The sequence below is a fragment of the Eleutherodactylus coqui genome, chromosome 2 (assembly GCF_035609145.1).
Source record: "Eleutherodactylus coqui strain aEleCoq1 chromosome 2, aEleCoq1.hap1, whole genome shotgun sequence".
Taxonomy (NCBI): Eukaryota; Metazoa; Chordata; class Amphibia; order Anura; family Eleutherodactylidae; genus Eleutherodactylus; species Eleutherodactylus coqui.
Genome location: NC_089838.1, coordinates 306,039,942 through 306,057,691, shown reverse-complemented (window position 1 = coordinate 306,057,691; position 17,750 = coordinate 306,039,942). Strand labels below are relative to the sequence as shown.

At 45.3% G+C, this 17,750-nt stretch overlaps 1 protein-coding gene across 1 annotated transcript in view; it reads left to right on the top strand.

The window, feature by feature from the left end:
* The window catches only part of DOCK5 (dedicator of cytokinesis 5), a 100,737-nt gene that overhangs the window by 61,974 nt on the left and 21,013 nt on the right, over nucleotides 1–17,750 (top strand). The window contains exons 23-37 of the mRNA XM_066593519.1: nucleotides 3,965–4,076; nucleotides 4,197–4,267; nucleotides 4,577–4,683; nucleotides 5,913–6,049; nucleotides 7,037–7,132; nucleotides 7,240–7,338; nucleotides 7,446–7,540; nucleotides 8,508–8,586; nucleotides 10,292–10,392; nucleotides 11,963–12,021; nucleotides 13,471–13,625; nucleotides 15,217–15,302; nucleotides 15,418–15,574; nucleotides 17,501–17,541; nucleotides 17,625–17,715. Coding sequence (XP_066449616.1) covers nucleotides 3,965–4,076; nucleotides 4,197–4,267; nucleotides 4,577–4,683; nucleotides 5,913–6,049; nucleotides 7,037–7,132; nucleotides 7,240–7,338; nucleotides 7,446–7,540; nucleotides 8,508–8,586; nucleotides 10,292–10,392; nucleotides 11,963–12,021; nucleotides 13,471–13,625; nucleotides 15,217–15,302; nucleotides 15,418–15,574; nucleotides 17,501–17,541; nucleotides 17,625–17,715 — 1,486 coding nt within the window. The remainder of the gene's footprint in view (nucleotides 1–3,964; nucleotides 4,077–4,196; nucleotides 4,268–4,576; nucleotides 4,684–5,912; nucleotides 6,050–7,036; nucleotides 7,133–7,239; nucleotides 7,339–7,445; nucleotides 7,541–8,507; nucleotides 8,587–10,291; nucleotides 10,393–11,962; nucleotides 12,022–13,470; nucleotides 13,626–15,216; nucleotides 15,303–15,417; nucleotides 15,575–17,500; nucleotides 17,542–17,624; nucleotides 17,716–17,750) is intronic.

Sequence of the window (17,750 nt, the reverse complement as noted above, 5' to 3'; positions counted from 1 at the left end):
CTGGCACACAGCCGGTCTCCTCAGTCCTCTCTGCCTCTTCACATGAGGTAAAAGCTCTGTTCCTCTAGCACACAGCCGGTCACCTCACTGCTCTCTGCCTCTTCACATGAGAGGTAAAAGCTCCGTTCCTCCAGCACACAGCCAGTCTACTTAGTGCTCTCTGCCTCTTCACATGAGGTAAAAGCTTCGTTCCTCCGGCACACAGCTGGTCTCCTCAGTGCTCTCTACCTCTTCACATGAAAGGTAAAAGCTCTGTTCCTGCGGCACACAGCCGGTCTCCTCACTGCTCTCTGCCTCTTCACATGAGAGGTAAAAGCTCTGTTCCTCTGGCACACAGCTGGTCTCCTCAGTCCTCTCTGCCTCTTCACATGAGGTTAAAGCTCTGTTCCTCCGGCACACAGCCGGTCTCCTCACTGCTCTCTGCCTCTTCACATGAGAGGTAAAAGCTCTGTTCCTCTGGCACACAGCCAGTCTCCTCAGTGCTCTCTGCCTCTTCACATGAGGTAAAAGCTCAATTCCTCCGGCACACAGCCAGTCTCCTCACTGCTCTCTACCTCTTCACATGTGAGGTAAAAGCTCAGTTCCTCTGGCACACAGCCAGTCTCCTCACTGCTCTCTACCTCTTCACATGAGAGGTAAAAGCTCCAGTCCTCCGCCACACAGCCGGTCTCCTTAGTGCTCTCTGCCTCTTCACATGAGGTAAAAGCTCCGTTCCTCCAGCACACAGCCGGTCTCCTCAGTGATCTCTGCCTCTTTACATGTGAGGTAAAAGCTCCAGTCCTCCGGCACACAGCCGTTCTCCTCAGTCCTCTCTGCCTCTTCACATGAGGTAAAAGCTCTGTTCCTCCGGCACACAGCCGGTCTCCTCAGTGCTCTCTGCCTCTTCACATGAGGTAAAAGCTCTGTTCATCCGGCACACAGCCGGTCTCCTCAGTGCTCTCTGACTCTTCACATGTGAGGTAAAAGCTCTGTTCCTCCGCCACGCAGATTGTCTCTTCAGTGCTCTCTGCCTCTTCACATGAGGTAAAAGCTCTGTTCCTCCGGCACACAGCTGGTCTCCTCAGTGCTCTCTTACTCTTCACATGTGGTAAAAGCTCTGTTCCTCTGGCACACAGCTGGTCTCCTCAGTCCTCTCTGCCTCTTCACATGAGGTGAAAGCTCTGTTCCTCCAGCACCCGGATGCAGCTGAGATCTTAACTCAGTAGGGATAACAATGCATACTACTGTCTTTTGTCCTCAGGGGTTAGTAGGGCAGTTAATCATTACTGATGGGCAGAGGAGCAGGGAAAGATTAGATAGTGCTCTGCTCTCCAGCTCTCAGTCCTGACACTACTCATCCTAGCAGAACAGGTTCTGTGTTTAGTTTCCTTTTTCATTCCCCAGTGATGGTCTCCTGGACAAAATGATGGCCCCGCTGTTGTAAGCATCTGGAGGGCCATCTCATATGACAGCCGGTCACCCCTGGTAGTGGTACGAAGGACTGTGGCAGCTCAGTGATATGTTCAGGACATCCTGCAGCCACATGTGTTCCTCTCATAGCGGCTTCCAGCAGGATAACGCTCAGCCGCACACACAAGGAGGTTAGAGAAATGTCCCCCACAACATTGTCACAAGTCCATGGCTGCCTGATTTATCACCAATAGAACATATAGGGTACCATCTGGGATGTCAACTTCGACAGCCTATGTGTATGCATGATCTAGAGGCTTACTTACAGCAAATGTGGACCGATATCCCGCTGGATGCCACTCTGCCTGTATCACAACTTCTATCCAAGCTGGAGGTGGCCCAACAGGGTACTAGAGCCTCCATGACTGCCTGTATCATCTTGTATCTAAGCTGGAGGTGGCCCAACTGGGTACTAGAGCCTCCATGATTGCCTATATCACATCTTGTATCCAAGCTAGAGGGGGGGTACAACAGGGTACTATAGCCTCCATGCCTGCCTGTATCACATCTTGTATCCAAGCTAGAGCTGGTACAACAGGGTACTAGAGACTCCATGCCTGCCTGTATCACATATTATATTTAAACTAGAGGCAATACAACAGGGTACTAGAGCCTCCATGCCTACCTGTATCATATATTGTATCCAAGCTAGAGGCGGTACAACAGGGTACTAGAGCCTCCCTACAAGGGTTCAGTTCTCCCCAATAAATGATCCTTTTGCTCTGATTGTAATCACTTACTTATATCAATGTTACAATCACACAGAAAAAAAGTTGCATTTGATTCCAATAACTTCTAAGTGCTTGATTTATTTATTTTTTTTGACAATGAGTATAGCTGTATGACTGAAATTAGCTGCAAGTAGAATCAGCAGATTCAGTCTGTGCAATGGTAAGAGGGGTTGCTGTGTTTCTGCTTCCATGCTCTTTTTAAACCATGAAATAACAAGCCACCCATGTGTATACTGTATAGTTGTTTGTAAGTGTGGTCTGACCTCTAGTGGTCGAAATAAATTGTTGCTTTACTATACTTTTGATATTTTGTGTTGATTGGCTTGGAGAATCACATCGGTGGCTTGTTATTTCATAGTTAAAAAAAAACATGGAAGCACACACATACCAGCCCCTCTTACAATTGCACAGACTGAATCTGCTGATTCTACTTGCAGCTAATTTCAGTCATGCAGAGAATGGTGGCACATTTATAATAAAATAATTAAAAAAAAAAAAAATATATATATATATATATATATATATATATATATACACACACACACACACACACAATCTACGTAATGACGCCTACAACATCAGACCTGTGCAGAGTGTGGTGTAAAAGGGCTGTATCAGACTCGCTAGGTACAGAACTATGCCACTAACTAGAATCTGGTTAGTGGCAGATCTTGGTGAACTGATTAATGCCCGACTGCTGCTAAACCACAGCAAAGTACTGCAATTTCTATAAAATTCTGACAAAGCCTTGGTGTTCTGAGTGTGAATATGCCCCTAAGTGCAATTCTATTTAGAGGCAATGTTTTTAGACTTATTAATAGGAACATTTTTGAGTCAAAGATGACATTTTCTCAAATTGGAGTCATTAGCTCTCCCTTTTATTTTCTGTCTATCCCAAACCACCATGATAACTTCTCCCATAACTCTATAGTACCCTTGAAAATAATAATGCCAGATGGCTAGTGCCCCAAACACTAATTTTGGCACAGACAGTAAAAACGTTCCATGCAATTATAGTGCCCCTTATAGACCCACACATCAATTGTGTGTCCCTAGGAGTAATTTACATGTAATTGAAAAGAAAAATGATATTTGCATAACCTTGGTCCTAATCAGACAGCTGTGAGAGGAAAAAGTCAACCCTGTATGTGACTGTCACTTATCTGTACTTTGATTGTTTTCAATGCTAAGCAGGTAGATTGTCCTGAGATACTGGTAGAGTGCGAGTACAGAGATATTGACACTCCACTTCCTGCCTCCACTTTACTAAAGCCCCATTTACACACAAAGATGATCAAAATTAATTCAAAAGATGAGGAGAATGACCGTTTTGAGCAATCGTTTTGCATAAAGTACTAATGGGCACTAATGCCCATTAGTACTTTATCAGCTTCAGTAGCATGCAAATGAGCCCGCGGGAGCTGTTGCAGAACTTAGCACGTGGTCTGAGCTCTGTAATTATCTCTATTGTTCAGCCATGGGCTGCTAAGAGAAAACAATGTAATCTCTAGCTCCCATGTAGATAATAGCTCCATTAGAGGAATAGCTGGTATTTAGGGAACATACTTCATGCACAGGGGATCCTGAGTGGCGGACCCCTGCCAATCAACTATTGATGACCCAGCCTGAGTATAGGTCATCAATAGTAGAAGTCCAAAAGTCCTGGACAATATACATAATGCTATGATCAATTGATAATAAGGTTACTATGTACAAGAGAGAAGAATACATGTATTTTAATAAGGAACCAATATATGACTACTTCTTGATTTGCTAACTGTCAGGTTCTACGGTCAGGAGGAAGGAAAAGACCAGTTCAATGACTCCATACGACAGCTGTTCCTGGCCTTTAATGAACTGATGGACCGACCTTTGCAAGAAGCAGTGAAGATTAAGGTGCGTCAGCGGCCTAGATGGGCCATTTATTGTCACCCAGCCGCCCTCTATACCACTAATTTGTTTGTCAAGATGAAGACTGTGGTCTAGTAATAAGGTCATTGTTGTGTTGTGTTACAGGCCGCTGCACTGAAGTATCTTCCAGGAATTATAAATCACCTAAAAACCGTCTTTGATCCGGTGGAGCTGAGGTAAAAGATCTGACGGATAACGGAGAAGAATGTTCTGCCTTCATCTACCAGGAGTTATGTTGGCCAGAAGGCTTCACCTCCTTATACTTTACCCTCTTTAGCGTAAAGTCTAACTGCACTTTCTAAAAACTTTTGATATATTATATAACCTCATGTGAAATGTTTTGATTGCTGGGGGTCCAGACCTTCACCGACCACTAGAACGAAGCAGAACCGCATCACATGGCTTGTATGCCTTTGGTCTAAAGAATTACTGCTATGGCGAGTGAACCTTTAGGCAAGACTGTTGACCTCCTTATCATTTTACAGCGACCTCTTCGCCAAGTTCATGCAGAGCGTTCCTCCAGACCAACTTGTCCATCAGACGCTGACCTGCATGTGTAAGGTGGTGGAGACCGACCTCTTTTTGCAGCCAGGTGAATATCTTGTAGTAGAAAGTTTGGCACTTTATATAATAATTAACCTACACTGAATGGCCACTTTATTAGAGCCCCCCCCCCCACATCTAGTAGCGCATTGGACTCCTTTGGCCTTCAGAACCGCAGCAATTAGTCATGGTGTAGATTCCACTAGATAATCGTTTTGCAGGAATATCGGCCCCTGCGGACAGGAAGCTTTTTGTAGTTGTCGCACATTAGTAATGCCGACATGTTCTACCAGCTGACAGGAAGGGGTCATCATCGATTCATGCTGCTTGTGCCAAATTCTGACCTCCCATCAACATCGTGCACCAAATTCTGAAGGCAAAATTTTGAAATCTTGCCTTTCTGTTTCTCTAAGGCCCCATGCCCACGACCGTGTTGGAACTCTGCCTGCGGAATATCGCAGCGGAGTCCGACACAACGCCCTCCAAAGACTCCATACTCCGGATCCGCCACGCAGTCCCGTCTGGCGAGCCGGTACACATGCGCAGTGCAGCGCGTGATGCACCGGCAGTGGGACGTAACAAGGCCCACGATGGGTGGTGACGCGTAATCACGTGATACTTCCACTGTGCTCACAGCGCAAGTATCGCGTAATGGACAACTTAAATTGACAACAATGGAAGCCGCCCGTGCATTTTCCCACGACAATTAGAGCATCCACGCTTTCTTTCACGCTGCGGAATTCCGCGGTGGAATTCCGCAGCATAAACATTGAGCTATTAGATTTAATAGACCCTTATAGCTGCGGGATAACGCGTGGATTTCTGCCACGTTTCATGTGACAGAAATCCGTCTGTGGGCATTAGCCCTTTAACAGCAATGATCATGGAACTGGTCATCTGCTGTTATAGCCCATCTGTGGTAAGGAGCAATGAATTGTTTGTGCAGATACGTTAGTTGGAGCGCCAGCGTTATATTCAGCTGCAATTTGCTTGACTGTGTAGCTCCTGTTCATTAAAATGATTCTTGACACCCTCCTCTGACCCCTTTCATAAACAAGATAAAGGGCCGGGGCTCTAATAAAGGGCCGGGGCTCTAATAAAGGGCCGGGGCTCTAATAAAGGGCCGGGGCTCTAATAAAGGGCCGGGGCTCTAATAAAGGGTCGGGGCTCTAATAAAGGGTCGGGGCTCTAATAAAGGGTCGGGGCTCTAATAAAGTGGCCGGTCAGTGTATATCATATATTGAATTGTTATTTGATACAAGACCTTTTTCTTTGCAGAATGCAGAGATGCCCTTTTGCCTCTTTTTATTGACCAGCTAAGCGGACAGTTGGATGATAATTATAACAAACCGGATTATGAAGCCAGCGGGCAGCTCCTTAGCAATATTTTGGAGGTTCTCCAGAATAAGGAAGCGGTGAGAGAGACCGTAATGCTCTTGGAAATATGGTGCTAGCGGTACTAAAATATTGTTGTTCTGAAAGGGGTTGTGTAGGATTAGAAAAACATAGCTACTTTCTTTCAGAAACGGCACCACACCTGACCATGGTTGTGTATGGTATTGCAGTTTATCTCAATTGAAGTTAATTTGGCTGAACTGCAATATCAGACAAACTGTGGTGCTAATTCTGTATGAGAGTAGCCATCCATGTTTTTTTAATTCTCTGCATCCCCTTGGACCCCTTCCAATCCTATATGTACACCCGGGGTGAGAAGAGGGTCATATGATTAGGCATTCAGTTACATACTATAGACAGCAATCAGTGTTGATAGCGCCATGTAAAAGCTTCACAGAGGGAGGGCGCTCCCTCTGTCACAGCATCAGCCCATCAACATGTAATAGCATCCAGGTCTGTCATGGTCTGTGACCGCTATACTAAACGACAATGCATTGCAGTACAGAAATACTGCAGTGTATTATCGGAGCGATGACAGCATCACAGGTTCAAGTCTCTCACAGGGACATTAAAATGTAAAAAAAAAAAATTGTAAAGGAAACCTTTTTACGCATTTTCCACTCTTGTGTTTTTCTTTAAATTAAAAAAAAATTAGGCATCATTGCATCCGTAACGCCCCCATGCAATAAGTTGAACACATTCTTTAGCCCACACGGCAAAGGCTATAAAAAGGGGAAGAAACGGAGCCCACTGTGATATATATATATATATATATATATATATATATATATATATATTATATATCCTAGAGAAATGGTGTTTATTTTATTCAAAAGTGGGAAAACCTAAAAAAATACATCATTTTGATATTCTGCTAATTCTACAGATCCACAGAAAAAAGGTGTTAAAGGGGATGGCTATTGGTGTGTAAACTCGTTGATCTGATTTGAGAAGGTTCGGATCTTGTCTGGTCTTCCATTAGATTTATTCTGTTTCTCTTTGTGCAGTGTGACTCTACGCAACATATCCAGCTCATCATGGAGCGTCTACTGCGGAGGATAAACCGGACCGTTATTGGGATGAGTCGTCAGTCGCCACATATAGTGAGTCTACGATGGGGCACCAGGGGATAATCAGCTTTGTTACAATGGCGCTCTGTTGTAAGGTGGCTCAGTTCCCAAGAAAAGGTTTCCGATTGTTTCTTATTTAGGGTCGTTTTGTAGCGTGTATGACGGCCGTCCTCAGACAGATGGAAGATTATCACTATGATTACTATATCGGCACTTTCAAGACTCGTCAAGATATCATTGTAAGCCCTCAGCTTGTGGCTTCTGAATGTCTACAATATGTTGTCCGTTCCTTGTGTTCTCACTACTTCATAGCTGACTTTCCACCTTTTCTCCCTACTTTGCGTAGGATTTCTTGATGGAAACCTTTATCATGTTCAAGGACCTAATAGGAAAACGAGTGTTCCCGAGGGACTGGATGCTGATGACCATGACACAGAACAAGTAGGTGTCTATATCCTACATATATATTCTCTTTCTTCTTGTCTTCTTTTGTAGCGTACCTCTAGTGATCCATTAGCTTTATTCGCTTGTAGGCACTACAGTCCATTCAATTCAGTATAGAAAAGAATAACATAAGACTCGAATTACTGCAGTCCTTTACTTTCTCCCTGCAGGCAGAGATCCAAATGGCTAAAAAAAATGTAAAGGGATAGTCATAGTTAATTTTTTAGCCAGCTGGCAATTCAGGGAAGAAATAAAATGGCATATACTCACCTGTCCTAGACTCCCACAGCTACAGAGCTGCATGTGTCATTCTGCTTGCCGGAGCTCTGCTTGCACACTGCTTTCAACCTGTGTATAGAACATGATAGACTGCTGAAACCTATAAATGGCTGCAGTCAGTCTGTGACTTTTGGTATATAGGCTGACTGCAGTTAATAAGCAGGGCACCTGCAGGGAAAATGGCAGATGCAGCACTGGATGTGCAGGGATCTGGGACAGGTGAGTATAGGCTGTTTTATTATTTTTTTGCATGGTCAGCTGTTCAAAAAATAACAACTTGGAAAATCCCTTTAAAACCTTAATGACTGTAGAGAGAACTTATTAGCTGATAAATTCCTGTGATTACAGCAGCCTCTGCACTGATTCAAGCAGTGAAAAGGATTATACTAAGGCTCAAGGTACAGGGCCATATTTTCAGGTCAGTGCTCTCCTTGTATTCAACAGTCAGCACATGGCCCCATTATAACACTAATAATCACCTTTATACTGTGGATAGGTGATAAAACTCTATTTTGGGATAACCTCTTTAATACAAAATGAGGACGTTGCTCATTGGTTGTGAAATCACTTATTATATTGCAGTCCTATGCTGAATCATCAGATGCCAGATTAAAAGAATTTCCATGTAAGAGCTTGTATCTTGCTCCTCGTCCTCAGGACTCCTATCTGGGCATTTCTCTTGCAGGGTGTTCCTGAGGGCCATGAACAGGTTTTCCGTCGTTCTGAACAAGTTCTTCTTGGATCAGACTAACTTTGAACTCCAGGTGAGGACAATCTTGTGTTCTGAAGTTCGGAGTCTCCCGAGACCAGGTGATACGTAATGGAATAAAAAGTACTTATGTAATCAGACTATGGAACATTCTGCCGATGAAACGCTAATGGATGACTTTGTTTAATTAATGTGAAAGCGTTTTTCTGCCTTCGTTACAAAATCGGCGTCTCCATAAATATTAGATCTCATTGCAGGTAATTACTTGTGCGCTTTATGCTCGTGCTTTCTCAGCACCAACATAATAAAATCAGCAATAAAGGAAAAGCTGCTCGAGCAGTTCTATGTCCAACTCACATCGGCGCTAAGGAGAGGGATACTGGCCTGATACACTCTCTGCCAGGATGCTTACTAGTCCTATACCCAACCTGTACCCTTTTTAAGTAGGGTTCCCACCATTGTCACCAAAAAGTTCTGGCCAATGAAAAAGGGGGCATGATTTAGGAGTGTGGCTTATCCCACCATATGATTTTACCTTCGTTATTTCAGTACCCCTATTAGTAATAGTGCGCCCTCTATGTGGCTCCTAAAGTTATAGTGCCCCCTATAATTATAGTGGCACATATACGAATAGTGTCCCCTCTGTGTGGCTCCTAAAGTATAGTGCCCCCTATACTAATGGTGTCCCCTCTCTATGGCCCGTATACTAAGTGCCTCCTCTTTGCGGCCCCTACAGTAATGGTGCCTCCTCTTTTTGACCAATATAGTAAAAGTGTCTTCTCTTTGTGATACTGCCCCCTTTCTGTGCCCCTGTAGTGGAAGCGCTCCCTTTCGGTGGCCCTTATATTAATAGTGCACCCTCTGTGTGGCCTTTATACTTATAAGGGCCCCTATACTAGTAGTGTCCCCTCTCTGTGGCCCCTATACTAAGTGCCCCCTCTGTGTGACCCTTAATAGTAATAGTGCCTCCTCTTTGTAACCGCTATAGTGATAGTGCTCCCTCTCTGTGGCCCCAATAGTGATAGTCCCCCTTCTCTGGGGGGCCAGTAGTAATAATGACCCCCCCCCCTTAATGTCCCCAATAATAACTGTCTCCCTTAGTTGCTCCAGTAGTATTAGTGGCTCCAAAAATAGTGCTCCCTCTTTATGCTTTCCCCACCCCTGTACATCTGGCCAGGCAGCAACCACACCATGAAGTAGTGTAACTCCATAGCTCCAGTCCGGATGCAGCTGATCTAATAAGAGACCCTGACCCCCTCCCCCTGGCATCTGCGCTGCGTACAAGACTTGCAGGACTGTAGACACCTGGGTGAGCGATCAGAGTCTCTGATTACATCAGTAGCAGCCAGACTAGAGCTACAGAGGGAGTTAAAAAACGTCATGGTGTTGGGTTGCTGCCGGGTCGTGCTCACCGCTAACAATTAATTTTATATTAATATGGCCAGTAAAAAAATAAATAAATCAATCCCAGAACCGGCCTTCGGATTTAATTTCTGGCTGGGCCAGTGATTCACTGGCAGGGTGGCAACACTGTCTGTAAGAGTTTGCAGGGGCGATTGGCCCCCTGTCGATATTACCAAAGACTATAAGTATTGTGTAAAGTTTTTTGCAATTTCTTAAAGTTAACAAAAGTTATTCTTACACTGTCACTTTAATAAAAATGACTGGACAAGATATATCCGTGCGCACAGTATATGGAAATCTAGATAGTCCTACTACCCCCACTGATGTCAGGCTGCAGCTCTTCATCTCTGTTTCAGCTCTGGAATAACTTCTTCCACTTGGCCGTGTCACTGTTAACCCATGAGTCTCTGCAGCTACACAAGTTCTCTCAGGAGAAGCGACACAAGATCCTGTGCAAGTAAGAGCATCGAAATGTGTGACTGTACTGATTACATGTAACATTATACACTGCTGTGCCAAAAGTCATGGGACAGAAACTAATATTGTGTAGCAGACCCCCCTAGTCCAGCGACGCACAACTGAATGTAGCATCGATTTCACAAGTGGACAGTAGACGCCTGGAGGAATGTTGAGCCATCTGGATAGCCACCCACAGCTCTGTGGTATTTGTAGGTACAGGACCTCAGGTGTGAATGGACCTTTCTTCCCATAAATGCTAGATTGGGCTCAAGTCAGGTGAACGTGTAGGCCACACTGTTCATAGGAACTCTCCAGGATGTTCCTCAAACCAATTCTAGAGAATTGCATTATCCTACTGGAATATCCCATCATTGTGGGGTACATTGCGTCCATGAAGGGCTGCAAATGGTCACCAAGCAGTAAAACAGTAGGAATCGGTCAATGACTTGTTTAGGTGGACCAGTAAACCCAACTCATACCATGAGAATACACTTCACACCAGCATGGAACCACTACCAGCCTGCAGAGTACCTTGTTGACAATTAGGGTCCCTACCATCATTCCAAGCCAATTTGGCACCATGATTCATCAGACCACGTCATGTTGCCAGTCCTCTAGGGTCCAGTTAACAACTTCACGAGCCCAGGTGAGGCACTGTGTCCAGTATTGTGGTGGTAATAGAGGTACTCAAGTGGGTCTTCTGTTCCCATAACCTATGGAAGCAAAAAAATGCTGCACTGACCTACAGGATATGCGTGTGGGGCACTGAACATGCATCTGATTTCTGCCGGAGTCACTTGTCTGTGGCAATCCTAGCCAGATGTTGTCAAGCCGTGGTCAATAAGCACCTGATGGCAGCCAATGCATTGCCCACTGTGGGTGGTTCTGCCTTTTATGACGTATTCCCAGTACATACGTGACACTGGAATTGGTAAATACTTATGCAACTTGAAAACAGACTCATACAGAATCTCATACATCTGACACCCACTATTATGCTTTGTTCGAGCTCCAATAACTCCACTAGCCTTGCCATGAGCACGCTGGCCAGTTTTCAACCTCACCAGATAACACCTCACAACTTATACAAGTGTTGGCGTTCCCAAGGTATTCCCTGACGTAATGCCACTTCATAGTCAATCTACAGACTGCTATCCCATGACTTTTGGCATGTCCGTGTTTGTATGGCATTCTGATTAGAAGTTATTATTCATTTGGGACCTGAATTTGTGGAGTAAATGTACTTCATAACAACTTACCTCTGCAGCCCGTATACTGTAGATATGTTACTGCAGTGATACATGTACTTGCACAGGCTGTAGATGGGGTCTTTGTGTGTCTCCATGCAACTCATTCGCGCAGAGAGAAGAGTCGGGGGGAAAAGATGAGCTAATCAGAGGCTCATCAGACGTCTTCATCTGCTTGGGACCGTGAAGAATGACTCCTTGTCTGCTTATTTTTCTATTTGTCCTCCAGCTGAATATTTCACAGCAGGTCAATTCTTGCGAGGTGCTCCATGTGTTATCTGTAAGTGTACTAAATCTGTATTATGTACCGTTTCCCTACAGATATGGGGACATAAGGAAAGAGATCGGGCTGAAGATCAGGGATATGTGGTATAATCTAGGTGAGCGATTAATATCAGCACTGTGTGTGTGTGTGTGTGTATGTATGTATGTATATGTGTGTATATATATATATATATATATATATATATATATATATATATATATATATATATATATATATATATATATATATATATATATATATATATAATATATGTGTGTGTGTGTTTAACGCCAAGACTACTTAGGCAAATGTGCAGGTACTGTGCAGCCTTGATGGTGGGGGTATAGCTACAGGCCTATGGTCCCCGGTTCAGAAGTTCAGCCTTCCCCATATAATGGTCAGCTACCAGTTGTACATAGTGATAGTGATTGCAGTGCAGTTACCTCCAGTGATGACATCTTCTCTGATTGGTTTCGTTCCCTTTCTGTTTTCTTCTCCATCTGGCCATAAAGATTTCTTACATCTCATCTCTGCAGACTCTCCCCATACCGCTACCCCCAACGCCCCTCTTTGTGTCTCCTGTACTGTTTCCTGTGCCCCACAAGTAATATGTCTCATGCACAGTAATAATTCCCTGTAGAATGACTGCCTGCTTTGTGCCCCCCACATAGTAATATTTCTCCTCCGCCTTCCCCCACAAAGTAATAATGCCCACTTTGTTCCCCTGAAAAGTAATAATACCCCAATGCTCACGAAGTAACAGTGTTCCCTTTGTGCCTCTTAAAGGGTGTGTCTTAGTTTTTTCTTTTTCAATTTTTAAAAATTCTTTTTTTAGTTATTTCCTGCACCCCCATGTATAAAAGTAATTGTACACTCCCCTCACCCCGCAGCTGCATTCTCTGCATCGGGTCCGGGTTGACAGGCTGCAGCCTGCCTGTTTAATGGGACATCGCAAGCTGCTGCAACCAATCACAGATGTCAGAGCTTGAACACTTGCTTAGGGGCCCGGTCACAACTGTGACCCCTGCGACCCCTATTGATACACCACTGCTTGATGGGTTTCCTTTGATGATCGGAAAGTTGACTTCCACCTTCTTGACCATAGATGTAACCCCTGCTGTAACAATCTGTAGTCAGGGCTAATGGGTCCAGACCAAGTTCAGTAAAGCTTCCTGATTACGGGCCCTTTTACATGGCAAGATAAATTGGATTGAGAGTCCAACTAGCGGTGACGTAGCGGTTGTATATCGTTTGCTTGGCATGCATCTAATGCACACTGAACAATATTGGGTAGTTTTGATCATCTGGATCACAATCGCCCCTCCAGTCAACCTTCTGCCAGTCTTTCTGCTCAACAAATCGTTGCTACGCCTCTTCATACGCAATGACTTGCAGCCACAATCTAGCCATTTCTTGCTGCTCTGCTTGTGACCATGATCATGCCAACCGCTCGATCTAACGATTATTCGCACAATATTCATTTCGCATAAGACGGCCCTTAGACTTGGGCAGGATGTACTTGCTTGTACAGTTGGCAGATTCCTCTTGCATTTCTCTATATTAGGACCCCACAAGATTAAGTTCATCCCTTCCATGGTGGGACCGATCCTTGAGGTGACCCTCACCCCAGAACCAGATCTACGGAAGGCGACCATTCCCATCTTCTTTGACATGATGCAGCATGAACATAACTTCAGTGGCAGCGGGCATTTCCATATGGTGAGTGTCATTAGACAGGGTAGCTGCCTTTTCTTCCTGAGCTGGTGTACCATAAGCTGCATGAAGGGATCTGCCTGATCACAGTGCAGCCAGATCCTCATGTCCAATGGTAAGGAAAAAATGTTGTTTGGGCAGTTTTAAAGGGTTATCCAGGCAGCGCCCAACAGGATACACCGGGGTCGGAGCGGAAGCCGCTGCTCCAGCCCCCGTGCAGTGGCCGGCACTTGTAATTGCAGGTGCAGCTCTGATTGGCTAGAATGATAGTTGAGCCTGCAGTTTTGAGTGTCGGCCACTACTCCACTTCTGTACCGACCCCCGATGCATACCGGCGGGCGCTGACTGGATAACCCCTGTAATCCTTTCTATCCAATTCTATGGTCCCATCAATTCAATGGGGATTGAATGAATTAAATTCAGTGGGAGCTGCGCTTGCAGTACCAAAGTGGGCCGATGCAGTATTGTTGGTGCAGACAGTGCTGGAAGCTGAACGGTAATGATCCCAAGCGGTGTACCCCTGCCGATCACTTATTTGATGAGGATAGGTCATCAATAGTAAACGTCCCAGACAGCCTTTAAGTGATAAAATTCTGTTTGTTTGCAGTCACTGCTAGGGTGAGCCCTCTACCTAGATTATTTAAATCCATTGAACTCTATAGAAGAGTATGCTGTGAGCTCCCTCTAGTGGCAGCAAAAATAAAGTTTCATTTTTTTAAAGCGGTTTTAACCTATTCCCTATCCTGTATTCTGAGGATAAGTATCTGATCGGTATTGGTCTGACCGCTGGGCCCCCTACCGATCACAAGGATGTGGGCCTGTGTCCCTGCACATAAATCCGGCGGTGACCAAGTGTGTGCCGCTCCATTCATCTCCATGTGGCTGCGGAGCGAGCACAGCACTTTGCTATCTCTGGCAGTCCCATAGTAATGACTGGGGGGGGCGACAGCGTGTGTTCAGCCACCACAGGTGCATGGACACCCTGATCTCGTGGTAGTGGTGTTCCCAAGGGTCGGACCCCATTGATCAGGCGCTGTCCATTGTCCTGTGGATAGGGGACGAGTTAAAATCTTGACTTCATACAAAAAAAGGAGAAAGCATAGATAATAATCATTAGCAACCTTGTGAATGGGGCTTAGACCTGTTTGGGGGGAGAGGAGTATTCTTGAGTATCCCAAAGACCAAGCAAACCTTGGTTAAGATGTACGGTTGTCACAAAAGCCGATAATGAAGGATTTGAGAGCAGCTTCACTTAATACACCCCATTAAGTGCCCGTTTAACTGGGGATCACGATATGTCCATTTTTTAGGGATGGTAACCGTAATTGCCCAGTGAAAATGAAGAAGAAGATTAACTTAGCGTAACACTATAAGACGTAAGTTTACGCCCTGGCTGGGTGGTACTGTGGCTGGGGTAGGATCAAAAGTGAGCCCGCACCACCTTGCAGCGGGAGTCGGCTGTGACTGATAGCAGCCCCCCGTCCTGCAACACTGGAGATCAATGAGAACATCGATCTCCGTGGTTAACCCCCTACATGCCTCGATCTATGCAGATTGTGGTATGTGAAGAGTCTTACCATCACTTTCTGTTCTGTAGTTTGAGAACGAGCTGATCACCCGCCTGGATCAGGAGGTGGAAGGAGGTCGAGGAGACAGACAGTACAAAGACCTGCTGGAGAAACTGTGAGTCCTTGTTGTGCCATCATGATGATGGAAGACATGGCCGTCCTTGTGTGTTCTCCGCCGCCTTCTCCAGTCACTTTGACCTTCTCTGACCATTTCTGACGTTGTTCTTCAGCTTGTTGGAGCACTGCAGGAAACACAAGTATCTGTCCAGCTCCGGGGAGGTGTTCACCGTCCTGGTGAGCAGCTTGTTGGAGAACCTCCTGGATTACCGCACGATCGCCAACGACGAGAGCGAGGAGAACCGGATGAGCTGCACCGTCAACCTGCTGGTATGGATGTGCCCTCACAACTCTCTACATGCACACTGTATAGCGCTGGCCCGTGCTTCTGTAACACGTTAGGTGTGTAACTAGAGAAGCCTGGACCCCGTGGTGAGGTTTTAAATGTGCTCATTAACCCTTTAAAGATGGGGCCTTTTTTTCTTCAATTTTCCCTCCCCACTTTCAAAAAATCGTAACTCACTTATTTATCTATCAACTTCGCTGTCTGAGGCTTGTTTTTTTTGTGGGACGAGTTGTATTTTTCACTGGTGCCATATAATGTACCATATATTGTACTGAAAAAGTTTTTAAAAATTCTAAGTGGAGTAAAACAGGGAAAAAATGCGCCGCCGCAGCAAAAAGGACACGATAACTTTATTCTGTGGGTCGGTACGAGGACTATGACACTTAGGCCTCCTGTCCACTTGCAAATTAAGATTTTAAATCCGCAGCGTTTTTCCTGCACGCGGATCTGCGCCCCAAAGGGATGCATTAGACACCCGCAGGTAGTTAAATACCTGCGGATGTCATTTTTCCCATCAGGCGCGGGTCCCGCGTGACAAAAAAAATCCGGACATGCTCCATTTCGGTGCGGGTCTCCCGCGGGGATGGCTCCCGCAGGCTTCTATTGAAGCCTATGGAAGCCGTCCGGATCCGCAGGAGACCCGTGCCTGAATTAAACTCACCTGCTCTGGGTGATGCGGATCTTCCTTCCTTCGCGGCCAGGAACTTCTTTCTTCGGCCCGGCGGATGTGCCTGGCGCATGCGCGCGGCACGCTGCCGGTGTGCCGAGCACATCCGCGCGGTCTGAAGAAAGAAGATCCGGCTGGGAAGAAGGGAAGACACGCACGGCCCGCAGCAGGTGAGTTTATTCTTATTTTCAGCCCTCATGTCCGCGGGGCAGGAGGGACCCGCTACGGATTCTACATGGAGAATCCGCGGCGGGCCTGAATTTCCCTGTGGACATGAGGCCTAAGTTTATATAGTTTTTCTTGTTCTGTTCTAGCTTCAAAAAATAAAATATCTTTGAAAAAAACTAAAATTATTTTCTGCCGCCATCTTCTTGCAGCCATAATTGTCTTATTTTTCCGCTGACGTAGCTGTGCGAGGCTTATTTTTTGCGGTACGTCCTGTAGTTTCTATTGCTACCATTATGGGGTACATAGTTTTTGATCGCCTCTTATTAAATTTGGTCTTAGAGTCGGGGTGACCAAAAAACGCAATTGTTGTGTATTTTTCTGATGACATTCATCGTGCGGGATAAATAGCGCACCGCTTCAATAGATCGGATATTTACAGATGTAGTGATACAAAATAGGTTTTGGCGTTTTTTTTTATTTATTTTTTTAATTATAACTATAGGAAAAGGTTTGTTTTTGGGTTTTTTTTGTAAAACGTTTGCTTCCTTTTTATTTATTTTTTTACTAATTAATAAAACTTTTTAAAACTGATTGTTACATTTGTTTTAGTCCCCAGAGGGGAGAAGAACTTGCGATCCAACTACTCCTGCAGTATGATGGAATACCATAGTATTACACTATACCACAATCTTACATGCAATCTACCAACCACTCCACAAGCATGGCTTCATAGGCATTCTGCAGTGGCAGCCGTAGGAGCCATGGCAACTGAACGGCGCCTCGAGATCTCGGCTTCCCCGTGATGTTTGGGCCCCCCCAACTCCGATCGGGACATTTAAATTCCGCCGTCAGAATTGATGGTGGCATTTGAAGAATCATGGCTGCTGCAGGCGGGTGTCAGCTGTAAGAAACAGCCGGCAGCCACATTGTATAGAGCGAAGTTGACTCCCACTCGCCCTCCATGCAAACCCCGAACCAACATGACTTCACTGTATGTCCTGGAGCATGATGCAGAGCTGCAAACAACTCCTAATTTATCGGATTTCAACTCGTTTTCGTCCTTTCTTTTATCCAGAACTTTTATAAAGAGAAGAAGAGGGAGGACATTTACATCAGGTGACTATGAGACGGTCCGGTGGGGTGTGATATCACTACTATATGGTAGATACTAATATTTACATTGAGCTTTATGTTTGCAGATATGTCTACAAACTGAGGGATCTGCAGCTCAGCAAGGAGAATTACACAGAGGCGGCGTACACGCTGCTGCTCCATGCCGAGCTGCTGCAGGTGAGCGCTCTACACCGCCCGTGTGACGCTCTACG